This window comes from Penicillium subrubescens (assembly GCF_028828155.1).
Source record: "Penicillium subrubescens strain IBT 31985 chromosome Unknown utg000005l_segment0_segment0, whole genome shotgun sequence".
In the NCBI taxonomy this organism is placed as follows: Eukaryota; Fungi; Ascomycota; class Eurotiomycetes; order Eurotiales; family Aspergillaceae; genus Penicillium; species Penicillium subrubescens.
In genome coordinates this window covers 3,179,296-3,192,227 of record NW_026643155.1, presented here as the reverse complement: position 1 = coordinate 3,192,227, position 12,932 = coordinate 3,179,296, and the positions used below count along the sequence as shown (strand labels likewise).

Here is a 12,932-nt window from a genome sequence, read left to right as displayed (position 1 = left end):
GAGTCTTATTAGAGTTGGAAATTTGACTTGTCCAACCGAGTAGAGGGGGTATTCTTAGTGCATTTTTTATTTCAGATGAGAGTGAGTGTGCATGGCATGATTCAATCAGATATTGATTAATTTAAGACATATTCTAAGTGCAGTAGAATAACAGTCCATGATACAACCACGGCTATGTCACAGTATTTGGAATAATAAACAAAAGAAACACCAGTTAAGGAATGCACCTGTTCGAGTGTCCGAAACTCCCTCCATTCATGCCTGCAGCCACACGCGCTAAAACAAAATTCAATGCATATGTGCGATGCCTCAGTAAATCTCGAGGGTGCAGTTCTTGGGCATAAGTATTGTCGTGTAGTCATCAGTCATTAAGGATAGTAATCTAATTTCATCTGTGCATCATTGCGTTCATCATTGAAAAGCACCAGCTTCGGGCCCATCGATGACGTCCAGATCCGTCGCATTGGTAATATGGTGCTCGCCCTGTGGATATCGGTACATGGCACTTGGTTGAAATTGGTGCCAGCAGCTATTTTTTGTCAGAATAAATCAATCACTCAGAAGAAAGTCTGTAATACATACCTTGGGGCTTGCAGGACATATCTTGCCATCGCCTCTCGGAAACGACTCTTGTACTCCCTCGGACTCGTCACCGTTGGACGATTGCGACCACCGCCAGCAAAGCCTCGGTCCTTGATCCAAGACTCCAGTTTCTTGTCCCAAGTGTATGTGCGGATACAATCAATGATTCCGACCACCAACTCGCTGCGCTTTTCGTCAATCGCTATCATCAACGAGTAGTCCATGACGTTTTGACGGCCGAGGAATAGGGTGTCGTTCCACACGCTCTGGCTCAGAAGCTTCTTGGAATGTTCCCGCGCAAACAAAGGTGTCTCATAGATAAAATCAACCATGTTCTCATCCAGCAAAACCTCGTCCTGCTCGCCTGTGCTCTCTACCTTGCGGTTACGCATCGATCCCTTCAGATCGAAGAGACGGTTAGGCGCGCGATCATAGAACAGATTCTCCATCAGAAGCAGGAACCAGTTCTGTTCAATTCCAGTCACCGGGTTCTTGATGATGATTTGGTAGAAGCCAAACATTTTGGCGATGGCTGACGGCAAGTCGTGGAATAGCGCTTCGGACATTATCTGGAAGTATGCTGGTGCGAATTTGAGGAAGGCCTGGGTCTCGACGGGTGCCAGTGATTTGAGAACAAATCGGTCATCTAGTGTCTTGAGGAAGATGGACTTGGTTTTGCCGCCCTTGGAGTCCCACTTCAAGCAACGGGACAGTGACTCCACAATGCGATCGGCGACACCGCACTTTTTGCGAAGTGCTTCAAACTGCTCGGCATAGAACACTTTGCAAAGCATCTTTGCTTGACCTTCCTGGAACTGATATTTGAGATGGGTCCCAGTCTGCCGCAAGAGAGCATGCTCTAACCGAGCTTCATTTGCGGCCACTGTATCCTGCTCAAACTCTGGTGGTTGATCCTCCCTATCGTATCTTTCTTGAATGCTGGCCAATTTGTCCTTGTAGTCAGACGAGTCTAACGCGAACGCGATTAGAGAACTCGGCTCGTCCTCACGCACAATAATGTCGCAGTCGGAAAAGACGTGGTCACCTGCGCTGAGAGGATAATCAAGGGCAGTCCATCCGCTTGCAGATCGTTCAGACCAGAAGTTGGTCAGCATCTTCAGCAGAGTCGTTCGTTCGTGCTTTGGAAGATCTTTGAAATCGATAGAATCATCATCCGGTAATGTTTTAGCATCGTCTTGAGAGTCCACATGATGAAGATCTTCGGCAGTATTGCGCTCTTCGTCACTGCGTCCATCATCTCCCTCGGCGTCGGACATGAGCTGAGAATCGGAACGGACAAGGTCGCCAGGTCCGAACGATTCTGAAGGAGTCACCTGCACTGGAGATTTTGGAACAGGTTCCTCGGGCTCCCTGTGGTTCATGGAGTCGTCGCTCTTTCGGCCCGCGTCCTCTGAAGGACGTCGTCGAGCCGCCGGCAGAGAGTCATCCCCATCCACATGTGGTTCTCGTTCTTCAACAGCCTCTTTCACATTACGGTAAACCTCAACGATCGGCTTTGAAGATGCAAGGGGGAATGCGCGCGAATATGTATTCCTTGCAGCCCGCTGTCGCCTTTCGCGTTGTCGTTCCTTTTCAAACTCACGACTCAATTGTTCAAAGTGCCTGGCGAGGTTTGATACGCGAGTGGTACCTCGTTTCGGAGTTGAACGAGGTATCAGAGAATGTCCCGGAGCGAACCGCCCGTTCTTTAGGGCTGTCAACCCAAGGCGTTCGGTAAACTTCTTTTCCGATGATTTAGTCGAATCTCCCCGGGACGTTCCAGATTCATTTGAGTTTGTGTGACTCAGTTTCAATCCAAAAGATTTCTCCCTAACAAGATGGGCAGGTTGGGATTGAGCACGAATCAACGGAGGAGAACGGGTCTTTCCAGATCGTCTGAAAGCCACCTCAGCAAGCCTTGGAATGGCAGACGGCCGATTTGGAGGCGTACTTGAAATGGGGGTAGCAGGATTCTCCTCATTCGCTTTGCCTTTTGTTCCGGGAACAGGTTCGCAGGCATCTGGGGGAGATGGAGTCGAGACATCCCTGATACTATGAGGTGGCTCATGTTCCGCAAGAGCTGTTGAACCATCCACTTTGGATAGAGGTTTGTCGAGAGGTGTGCTTGAGTCTGGCGGCGATCGTTCAGACTGACCCGCAGGAACCGCCAAATCGAGATGCCGGACCTCTTCTTGCAAAACGGCTTCGTCTTGTGGAGAAGACTTTCTGCCATCGACGGCATCAACCGAAAGCGCGGATTCGTTGGTTGGGGTAGGCATCGGAGTCAGCTCAGTACTCTCGGGCGGTGCATCTCGCTGCGTCCTGCCAGTATGCTCCTCAACAACTGATACTAGCACATTCTGGGCCTTTTCGGGAGAAAGTGTCATCCGTCGCATCATCCTTGGCTTCTCATCGGTAGGGGTTGTGTCATCCTCCATGCCAGTCGGAGTTTGAAGTCCATCCTCAGTAGTCATCGATGTTGCATCCTTGTCCAAGAAGATCTTTTTGAGCTGCAAGGTTGCCAGTATTTTGATATCCTTCTCTGACGGGAAGAAATTCTTCTCAAAGTCGGCAAAGATAGTGTCCCATTCCACTACCTTCTCCTGAATTGCGCGTAGGACCTCATTCAAGGGAATGACCTCCCAGTAACGCGAACTGGTATACCTGTCCTGCAAACGCTTGTTCAAAGCTGCATGATCCTCCTGGGCTTTCTTGATCAAGGACTCAATTTGCTTCTTACATTCGTCCAGGAGTTCTGGTAAAACGCTTTCAACATTGATGCCCTTCAATCGCACATGAATAGATTTCATGAATTTGTTCAGCCGTTCACTAGTGTCTGAGTAGATTGAATTTCTCAGCTTCAAGTCATTATCCACTTTCCAGGTGACACGAGGGCGTGGGACAACGATCTCAAGAAGATGAATCGTGTCATATTGAATGCGAATAGCAACGTCTTTGAAGCCAAAGTAGCGGAGATGATCTCTCTGGAGGTCATGCGGGCATACCCCAGCACGGGCATGCATATTTCGGCCCCAGAAAGAGACCTCCAGGTATTTGCCAAATGAGTATTTCCATGTGTTTTCGGACATCAAGGTGACCTGAGTTTCGTTGCCGCATATTTTACAAGTGCTCCACATCAACACCGTATCTTGCATCCCCCGAAGCTTTGAAGGATATGGCTGGACCAAGACACTGATTTGGGCATCCCCATGGACATATTGTCGATGGTGTTCAGACATGCGCTTTTCACAACCGTTCACGTTGCAGACGGCGTTCGCTGTATGGCAAAGATCTTCAACATACTGCCCAATTGTGCAGTCGGGCTCGAAGATTGTATCGTCACCATGTTCATTGTAGAACTCCAGAGCGAAAATATCAGGTCCAGAACAGGGCACCGATGTTGTTGTGCACACCAGGCTGAAAAGAACAACGATGTTCTGGTGAGCATACGGATCGAACATATTGGAGTTTCCAGACACGTAGGCCTCCCATTGTCGTTTCTGAGTTTGATAATGGTAAAGGGCGCGATCGTATTCTGCGTCATGGGCTGCACGTAAGACCTCCTTAACCTTTGGAGGAGCATCATGTGGAGATGCATGGACCATCTCCGGAGTGATAAGAATGAACTTCTGAGGCTTCGTCTTTTCTTCCGAGGTCTCCTCTGTATACTCGACTTGATCACGAAGACGTTTCAGATACGCCAATCGACGTTCCATCTCTCTGGTTCGCATGAGTAGGTAAGGGGGCTCGAATTTGACGAAAGGCGAGGCGGATAAGATCTTCGTCTGATGATCGTGCACCATGTCATTGTGATATGTTGGCATCGGTACATCATCGGGCACTTCGGTAATTTCTGTAGACATGGGCAACGGATGCTCAGAATCTTCAGCGGGCTTCTCATTCACAGAGTTGGACTCTGTGGCACCAGCGTTGGTCTGATAAACTACCAGTTGGGAATGAGCCTTCTTCTCATCAGAACAGACAATTTGGACCGCAACATTTTCCGAAGTTGTGGGCAATTTGGCAAACTCATCTCGCATCAGATAAGTTTCGAGTCGAAGGTTGTACACAACATAGACCATGAACTCGGTGATTTGCTTCACTTTCCCGAGAATCCCTTCATCGCCACCTCGTAAAACGATTGTGCACCCAAGCTCCTTGGGGCAGCCAGAAATGTACATGTAGGTCTTCCTTCGACCACCGTGCACGTAAGTTTTCACGTCAAAGCTGCTGCAATCACTGTGAAGGGTAGCTGTCAAGAGTTTGTCCATGGAGGTCACGATTCTGGTTTGAGTACATCGTGAAACGGCTTCAAGAACAGACGGCTTCACATTGTATGCCGTGGCAATTCCCGCTTGTTCGAGAAGAGCAAGTGCTAAGCCAGATACATTTGTCTCGACAAGGAGCAAATTTGGATGCAAGGCTGCAATTCGGCTGACAAGGTTCTCAAGGAACTCACGCTCTTGTCGGATGACAGGCTCCAGGCTCATGAATTGTTGCTGCTGGCGGGCATACTCAAGAGGAAATGTGATGATCAGGATGTTGGGGCGCGGGATACTTCTCGGCATGCTCTTGAGAGCCAAGTTTTTAGAAAACACTAGCCCAGAAACGTACGAGGTATCACCAGGCCTGCCACCAGGAATTTTTTTCAGCTTGATATAATGCCGGATATCCATGTCGTCTCCGCGCTGGACATCTGGGTCGACCTCGTCGGCTGCTTTCAAGAGAATGGGCATGAGGGCCTTTTCCCAGTTCTCACTATTTGGCAAAGATGCTTCTACCAACAGCTGGCGCAAAAGCTTTTGGACATGTTCCCGACTAGCCTTGTTGAGTTCAACCGGCGGTGCCCCAGTCCCTCTCATTGACGAGCTTCTGGTCATCTTAAAGCCGGATTGTTTCAGGCTAGTAACAAAGGGTACTACTGGGAACGTCGGGTCCTGAAGGAATATACTCTCTTTTGACGTTCGTGGCGAATGGCGCACGTGAACGCTACTGGCAACACTCAGATTCCGACGACGCGAAGAGCGCGGCAAATTGACTGCTCTTGAACTGGTGATACTAGCGTCATCTGCATCTCGGGCTGATTGATTATTGACGCTAGGCGCACTTCGATCACCGAATGCAGATCGGCCCTTCTTCATGGCAGCAAGGAATCCACCGAGGCCCGCTGCTCTTTCAGTGTCGCCGCCACTTTTCGAGAGGTTACCTTCAGACACTGCAGAGAGTAGGCTAGGTTGCTCATCGCCGCTAGAAGCGTCATCTGACAGGTATTGGGCCAAATCAGGGTCAATGATATTGTCCTTGTGGAATGCTGGTAGACGCGACTCGGCGGTCAAATCCTCTGGATGACGACGTTGGAAAGGAGCGCGGTCGTCATGGAAGGGTTTAAAGCCTCGGATGTACTGCTGACGAGAATGATGTCGCTTGTGACTGATGGAATGGGGCCGAACTCCCAATGAAGAACGCAATGACCGCGACGAGGTAGGTCTAGTGAGTGGTCGGTCGGAATTGATTTCAAGGACTGCAGAGCCACGATTGTGGCCTTCGCCTGCACGCCGAGTGGCTGGAATAGCCATCGTCGGGGTTCTGAGGACTTGGTCGATAGATTGAGACCTTATGGAAGTCGCATCGTCGTCCTCTCCAGAGGGCCGAGCACTGCTGCCGCCCCAGCCCAGGTCAGAGACTCGTGGGTTCACGATGATAGGGCTCTGTTCACTATCTGAATACTCAGACGAATCGTCATCGTGTGCGTTGATCATTTGCTCGCAAGGCTTGCAAACACGGATGGTCCCAGGTTGACCAAACCTCGTACCGGGAACGAGAAGGGTGCACTTCGAATCGAAGATCTGTCCGCAAGTCCGACAGTGGTGTTTCCTGCGAAACGTAGTGAATGGCTCTCCGCAATGAAAACAGTCTTTAGCATTCTCGTCACGCATCCAGAAGTCTCTACTCAGCAATCTGCTTCTCAGCTGAGATAGAACTCCATCGCCTGCAGCCTGCGGGCGGTTGCGACCAGGGCCTTGGGTTGTTATCCGTGGAACTGCTGTGTTCAATGGCGGTAAAGAAGACACAGTAGTGGTGGTTTCAGCTGTAGACGCCCGCGACATTACGTAGCCTGGCAATCGGTTCTTCGTAGCCTGTGGATGTGATTTCCCAGCTGTTGGGGATGTTGGAATAGAAGAATTTGCCGGTCCGCCGACAGAAGCTCCGTCTCGAGGAGTTGCAGCTGTGCTATCGGACGCTGAGTCAACAGCATAGGAGCCCCCGGCTTGAGATGCCATCTTCGAAAGACTGTTTGAAAGCACGCTTGGTGTCGTAGAGTCTTCACGTCCACCAATTGACAGCCTCGAGTTTGACCCGCTTTCCGGAATCTGAATTCTTGAGTCCTGGGTAAGCTCGGAGGGCTTTGAGGTTCTTGTTGCATTGGACTGAGACATATCATCTGGGACCCTTGATTGACCTGCATTTGACGACTTTCGCGACGAGCTACCCATCGCGTGGTTTGCTGGTATGATAGAACCGCTGGCTTCTAATGAGTTAGGTTCTTCGTATAGGCTTCCGTGAGTTTTTGTGGACAGCACTGGTGAATGAGAGAAACCCGGGTTTAGCACAGAAGAAGTTTGACTAGCAGACATATCCGTAGGGGCATCCCTGCTGCCAATACTGGAGGATTCTGCATTTTGAAAAGCCTGAGCAGGCACGTTGACCGAACTGCTTCTTGAATGGCGGGGTTGACCAATGGCGCCCACGTTGATGGGGGTGATTGATGGGTCTGCTACAACAGAGTTGCCAGTAGACTTTGTCAAAGGGGCAAGACTGGCTTTTCCTGCCGGAGCAGCAGAGACGGAGGCCTTGGAAGCGATGCTGACGCTCTTTGAAGAGAGTTTGGAGATCTTGCCAGCGGTTGACTGTGGTGTAGGATCCTGACTGGGATGGAAATTTGGCACGACTGGAGAATGCAGCCTCGAGCCTTGGGAGGAGTTTGGATATGACGGTAAGTTGTCTGCCGAGCTAACCGTAAGGTCTGAGATAGACTTGGTCATGGACCGTTCTGAGCTCGGAGTTTTGACCGTAGAGCTATCCACAGCATTCTTGTCTGTAATCTTTGCTCCACCACTGACGATGTCCCTCATTCCCCCAACCGATGTTCTGAAGCGACTGTACAGTCCGCTGAGACCCCCCTGCAGCTCCTCCGATAGTCCTTTATCGTCCGACGCCGGTGCCGGTGCAGGCGGGCTCGTGAACTCGTTGAACAGCGTGAGTGAATCGGACTGGTAAGCTGTGTTATGAATTTGGTCGAGGGCTGTGTTGATATTCTCTCGATCTGTTTGTGTCGTAGCGAGGGAGCCCCTCGACCCGCGCCGTCCAAGTGGGAGAAACCCGGACGACGCAGAGGGGCTTGGTGTTTCATGCGACTTTTGCTCCATCGGTGAGGACTCCGGAGTTGATGCGGTCAGGCTGAAAGCTCATGAATTATGCCCGAATGAGAATCGGGATTCAGCTCGTCGCGGGGCATCCAGGGCTAGAGCGTGCAAGAATCACGGACTGGGATCAGGACACCCAGCCCGGTAGGTAGGTAGGAGATCCGAGAGGTTATCAAGAGCGAACGAGCAGGAGCTTTCGTTCTCCGCAGCTCATCCAGAGCATGGACGCCCAATGACGCACGCCGGGGCGGTGGGATGCTGAGTCATCCGATCGCGTCCACCAGCGCGTCTTATCGGTTATCGCAGGTGGTTTCGCTCTTGACTGTCTGAACATGCGAAATTTCGTGACAACAACGCCCTGGACGGGGTCGCCCTGTCAGACATGAAATTGACAGCATCGCACTCTATAATACTCTGAATCTGGCATGTACGATGAGTGTTCCCGCTCCATGGCTTGCCACCCTCGTGGAGCAATGCCTAGGCTCCTACCTAGGTCAGACTGCGCGCGATGGCATTGAAGTGGAGGATGATGGAGCGACATTGCGCTTCAGGAAGCCCGATCTCACGTCTGTGGCTGCTATTTTTGAAGTATACTCTCCCTCATCTGATATACATTACGAGATATAGAAAGGCTGATAGTTTGGTTGCCTCTCATCAGTGGGGTCTAGGTTCCTCGCATGACAGCGCAAAGTTGATAGATGCCGATGGCCAGATACTCGCAATGTTTCCTTACGATCTGTCGGATACGAATCTTTTGACACAGAATTCTTACTCGAATGAGACCAGCCCCAAAAACCATCGGATACAGCTTCTGGACTTCGCCGTGGTCTTCACATACTCGACATCTACTCCCGATGTACACTTGAACGTCAATCGCTTCAGTATCGACTGGCAGGAAGGAATAATCAAAGGGTTAAAGCCTACAAAAATGTTGAGGCGAAACAAGGCCGTTAAGGTCCTACTGGAAAAGGCCTTCCAGAAAGCGAAAAGCGAGAGCCTCCCTTCCAAGTCCAATGGGTCAATAGTGCTACCTGCAAACCCATCCCCTCCACCAATTGATCAGCATCTTCCCGAGTCTCAAAGTCGCCCTCATCATGACGTGCAGTCACAGCAAATGTTCTCTCAGGTCCAATCTCACGGTCAAGATGTGGTGCATCACACTTCAAACATGGACCGCCGTCTCCAGCATGGGGCCAACGAGCTTCTTCACCATCTTGGACCGTCTTCTCGACCAAACTCAAGAAACCTAGCAGTACCATCAATGGAGCGACAGGAGCAGAAAATCGGCTCTACGACAACTAGGGGTCCTCTTCGTGTCCTTGCAGATGGCGAACCCACTGCGAATGGTGTCCGGCGATCGGCATCTCCGTCTGAGGATCGCTCTAGTCGAGAAAACTCCATCTCGTCGCAGCCGCAACACAACACTAGGAATGCACACGAAAGCCTAGAGGTGTGCAGCCCTCAATTAGCAAAGCGATCTCCGCAAAAAGCTCAGCAAGGACCAACATCTCCTTTGCTGAACCCAGGCGAGATTGCTAACACTCAGCTCCCTTCCAAAAACGCCAGTCGCTCGCCTTCCCGAAAACGACATCGTGAGAGTGCGGAAGTCCAATCCGAAGTTGCTTCCGATGATAGTTACTCTCGTCGACCAACTCAAGGGGTCAAACTGGGCTCCCCATCCAGGAAAATGCAGCGAATTGAAGAGACTACCCAGGATAAGTCACCAGGAGCGGTCTCTTCTGATCAGCGGGCAGTCGAAGTATCTCATTCCAAGAGGAATCAAGGAGCTGAGCCGAATCTCAAATCTGCAATTGATCAGCCGTCAGTTCGAACAAACCCATGGCAAGGGCTCTCCGCAATCCGTGCGAGTGATGTCAATATTCCCAAGGACCAGGCCGAACTCCTGGACCAAGATCTTTGCTGGATTCCGCCAATTCCGGGCAATCCTGAACCTCGTGGACATGTGCCACCTTGGCTTCTTAAGCAGTGGAACCACATTGCTCGGCAGAGGCATGAACTCAGCCATGAAGACCCGGATAACATACGAAAAGAAGAAAGGCCCGCAACTCCAGCCTCGAGCCAAGAATCAATTCTATCCACTGCAAGCGAATCAGCCGAAAGTGAGCCAGAGGATAATTACCCGTGGGATGGCAGCTCCCCAGTCGGGGGACATCAAAATCTGCCACCAGAAAGCAGCCCCATACGGCAACCGATGTCATTACGAAGAGAGCCAACTCCCAAGGCCAGCAGCCAAAGAAAAAGTCGTGATGATTTGCCCCAAACCACTCAGTCGCAAGAGAACTCGCAGCCTCTGATGCAAGTTACTGGTCAACTGACCGCGCCTGAGACCTCGGTTCCGGGGGCTACTACCTCAGCTAGGCGTGGGAAATCGAACTTGGATCCTTCGATGGACTCAACCGAAGGCAGGGCGAAAGACCTGGATGGTTCTGGCCATGTAGAGATGCAAGGTTCCTCTGCTGATCTCGAGGGCCCAAGGTTAGATCAGGCCCCATCTGTTTCCGAGGAAGGATCATCCACAAACTCCGACGTGTCAGAGTCTGTTGATGAACAAGCCGATGATGATATGCAATCTGAAGATGCTAGTGATGAGGACTCAATAATGGAAAATTCGGTTCCTTTCGCTTTGGGCGAAAGCTTGCCGCCTACACAATGTGGTCAGGCCGAGGAAGATGTTCGAAGCGAGGCTCAACCCCTTTCTCAGTCCGTCATAGATAATGTTCAGGTCGCTGTGACTCCTCTGGTGGGGAACAGTCGACCACAAGGCAATCTAGGCAACGATCAGGCAAAACCCGACTCTCCGCACCTGCAGTTCTCCTCTCAAAGCAACAAACATTATTCGCAATCTAGAGTTCCGAACACATACCCTTACCCGGGTAGCCATGAGAAGAGTCTGTCATCTGATGGCCCAACAACTTCATCCTCACTTCGTTCGGAAGTTTATGCGTCTCAAGCGGAAATCGCCGTGCCTCAGACTCAGTCCAGTGGCACAAACTACCAATCACAAGGCACATATGACCCTTCAGCGCACGAAGTCGTGCTCGAGTCTTCGGAGCCCAGCCAGTGCCACCACGACGGTCCTCGTCTGGATTCAAATCCCCCCGCTGAGCCGTCGAATCACCCATTCGCGAGCTCTGCAGACATGAGCTTTTCGCAGCTTCACGACCCAACTCAAGAGCCTATGACTCAGCTCTCAATTAACGAGCCAATGAGTTCATCGCACTTGTCGCTGTTCGACTCTTCAGCCGCCAGCACATACCAGTCTCCGTCTAAGGGCCCTCTAGAAATGACAGAAAATCCACAACAGATTCCTCCAGAGGCTCCCGCCACGCAGAGTGCTGAACTAGTTGCCCGGCGGTCAGGCTTCATCGGTGATCTAGAAAAATCAGTTGAGGCGCAAGAAGTATACAAAAAGTTCTGCAACGACTACCCTGGCTACACCGGTGATTACGGCCATTTCACCGAGCTCTGCTCAAAACTACAGGCTGTCCGAGCCCAAGGCTTGCTACACCGGTCCAACCTGTGGGATGATTTTATTATCATGCACCTTCAGCAGTATCCTTCCTATCTGGACAGCTGCACGTCCCAAACATCTACTGAACCACAGAGCTATGAGAATTATTTCACCTCGAATTTCTCAAAGTCAGTGAATAGGAAACGCAGTCTGTTGGGTTATACCATCGAGGTCGTTGCATCCCAGTTCGCTCCGCGAGAAGTGACGCCTACACAGGCTAGCAGCCAGATGCATCCTCCCTCTCAGACCGAGGCAGCACCCCAATACTCCCTGCCTGAAGTTACACCTACACAGGCTAGCAACCTGCTGGATCCTCCTTCTCAGACCGGAGACGGCATGAACACCTCACTCGCAACAAGCTTCGTGGACAAATTTTCCAACTTCCACGCCCATTCTTTTGATGAACCTGTCAACCACGGTCTCCCGGTCTTCCATTCTGGTCTCCCTGCGCTGGACAACCACGCAACATCTTCGATGGACACCGGCTCTTCATCTGTACTCATCAAACTTGAAGGCTCCGACGAAGTGGATCCAGATGAGATACTGTGTACACAGACAGCGCCCATGAGTTCACTCAATGATAATCCCGCTCTCTACAACCCTCAGCCAGATACCGCTGAGAGTCATTCCACGGATAGTCAAAGTGCAGTCTTCCAAGACGAACAAGACGATGTTCATCCCACATACAGTCAAGTCGCAGTCGAACAGGACGATGTTCATCCCACAGACAGTCAAAGCGCAAGTGTCCAAGCCGAACAGGCTGATGCTCATCCTGCAGGCTCTCAAAGCGCAAAATTCCAAGACGAAAGGGGCGATATTAGTATGGCCGAAGTTGAAGAAACGGACAATGAGGAATTCGACCCCGATGACACCCGTCACGAGACTGCCAGTGTTGAACTCGGGGATGACACATTTATCTCAGCTACCTCCCAGTCACATGCTGACGACGTCCCTGAAACACAACCCGAGAGCGAAGACGAGCAGCAAGAAGAAGAAAAAGAAGAAGGAGAGAACTGGTTTGTTTCGATGCGGCATATCTGGTCCAGGAATGAGCCTGTTTGGTCCGATCACCCCACGACCCCATTCAAGACCTGGGCCGAAGCCGACCAGAACGTGCTGAGCGAGCGACGGCGTCGCGGGGGAGCTAAGATTCTCCTGGATGAAAAAGGAGTCATTCGTCGGCCAACACATCGTTAATCGATGGTGTTAGGGCATCGAACCTCACGTGGACTTCTTTATCGGGAAAGAGCTCAAATGGCACCTAATGCGATGCCGGCGACGCTATTAGGGTCATGATATGGCTTTCGGTTTGCACTTTAATTCTTCCAGAACTATCCAGTGGAATTTCTTTCCAGTAATTCATGTACATTTACCACGTTGTATTCAATATCACA

General features: G+C 51.0%; 3 protein-coding genes across 3 annotated transcripts; 2 read left to right on the top strand and 1 right to left on the bottom strand.

The window, feature by feature from the left end:
- Positions 1–153: 153 nt before the first annotated feature.
- N7473_007657 (1-phosphatidylinositol-3-phosphate 5-kinase FAB1) lies at positions 154–8,009 on the bottom strand (the record flags this gene model as incomplete). The annotated part of the gene is made up of 2 exons (XM_057153597.1): positions 154–529; positions 583–8,009. The coding sequence occupies 2 exons, from the start codon at positions 8,007–8,009 to the stop codon at positions 412–414; spliced, it is 7,545 nt and encodes a 2,514-aa protein (XP_057007935.1). The 3' UTR covers positions 154–411.
- Positions 8,010–8,438: 429 nt separating this feature from the next.
- On the top strand, positions 8,439–8,633 carry N7473_007656 (uncharacterized protein; the record flags this gene model as incomplete). Its single annotated transcript, XM_057153596.1, has 1 exon — positions 8,439–8,633. The coding sequence occupies one exon, from the start codon at positions 8,439–8,441 to the stop codon at positions 8,631–8,633; it is 195 nt and encodes a 64-aa protein (XP_057007934.1).
- Positions 8,634–8,727: 94 nt separating this feature from the next.
- On the top strand, positions 8,728–12,735 carry N7473_007655 (uncharacterized protein; the record flags this gene model as incomplete). The annotated part of the gene is made up of 1 exon (XM_057153595.1): positions 8,728–12,735. The coding sequence occupies one exon, from the start codon at positions 8,728–8,730 to the stop codon at positions 12,733–12,735; it is 4,008 nt and encodes a 1,335-aa protein (XP_057007933.1).
- Between the last annotated feature and the right edge of the window lie 197 nt (positions 12,736–12,932).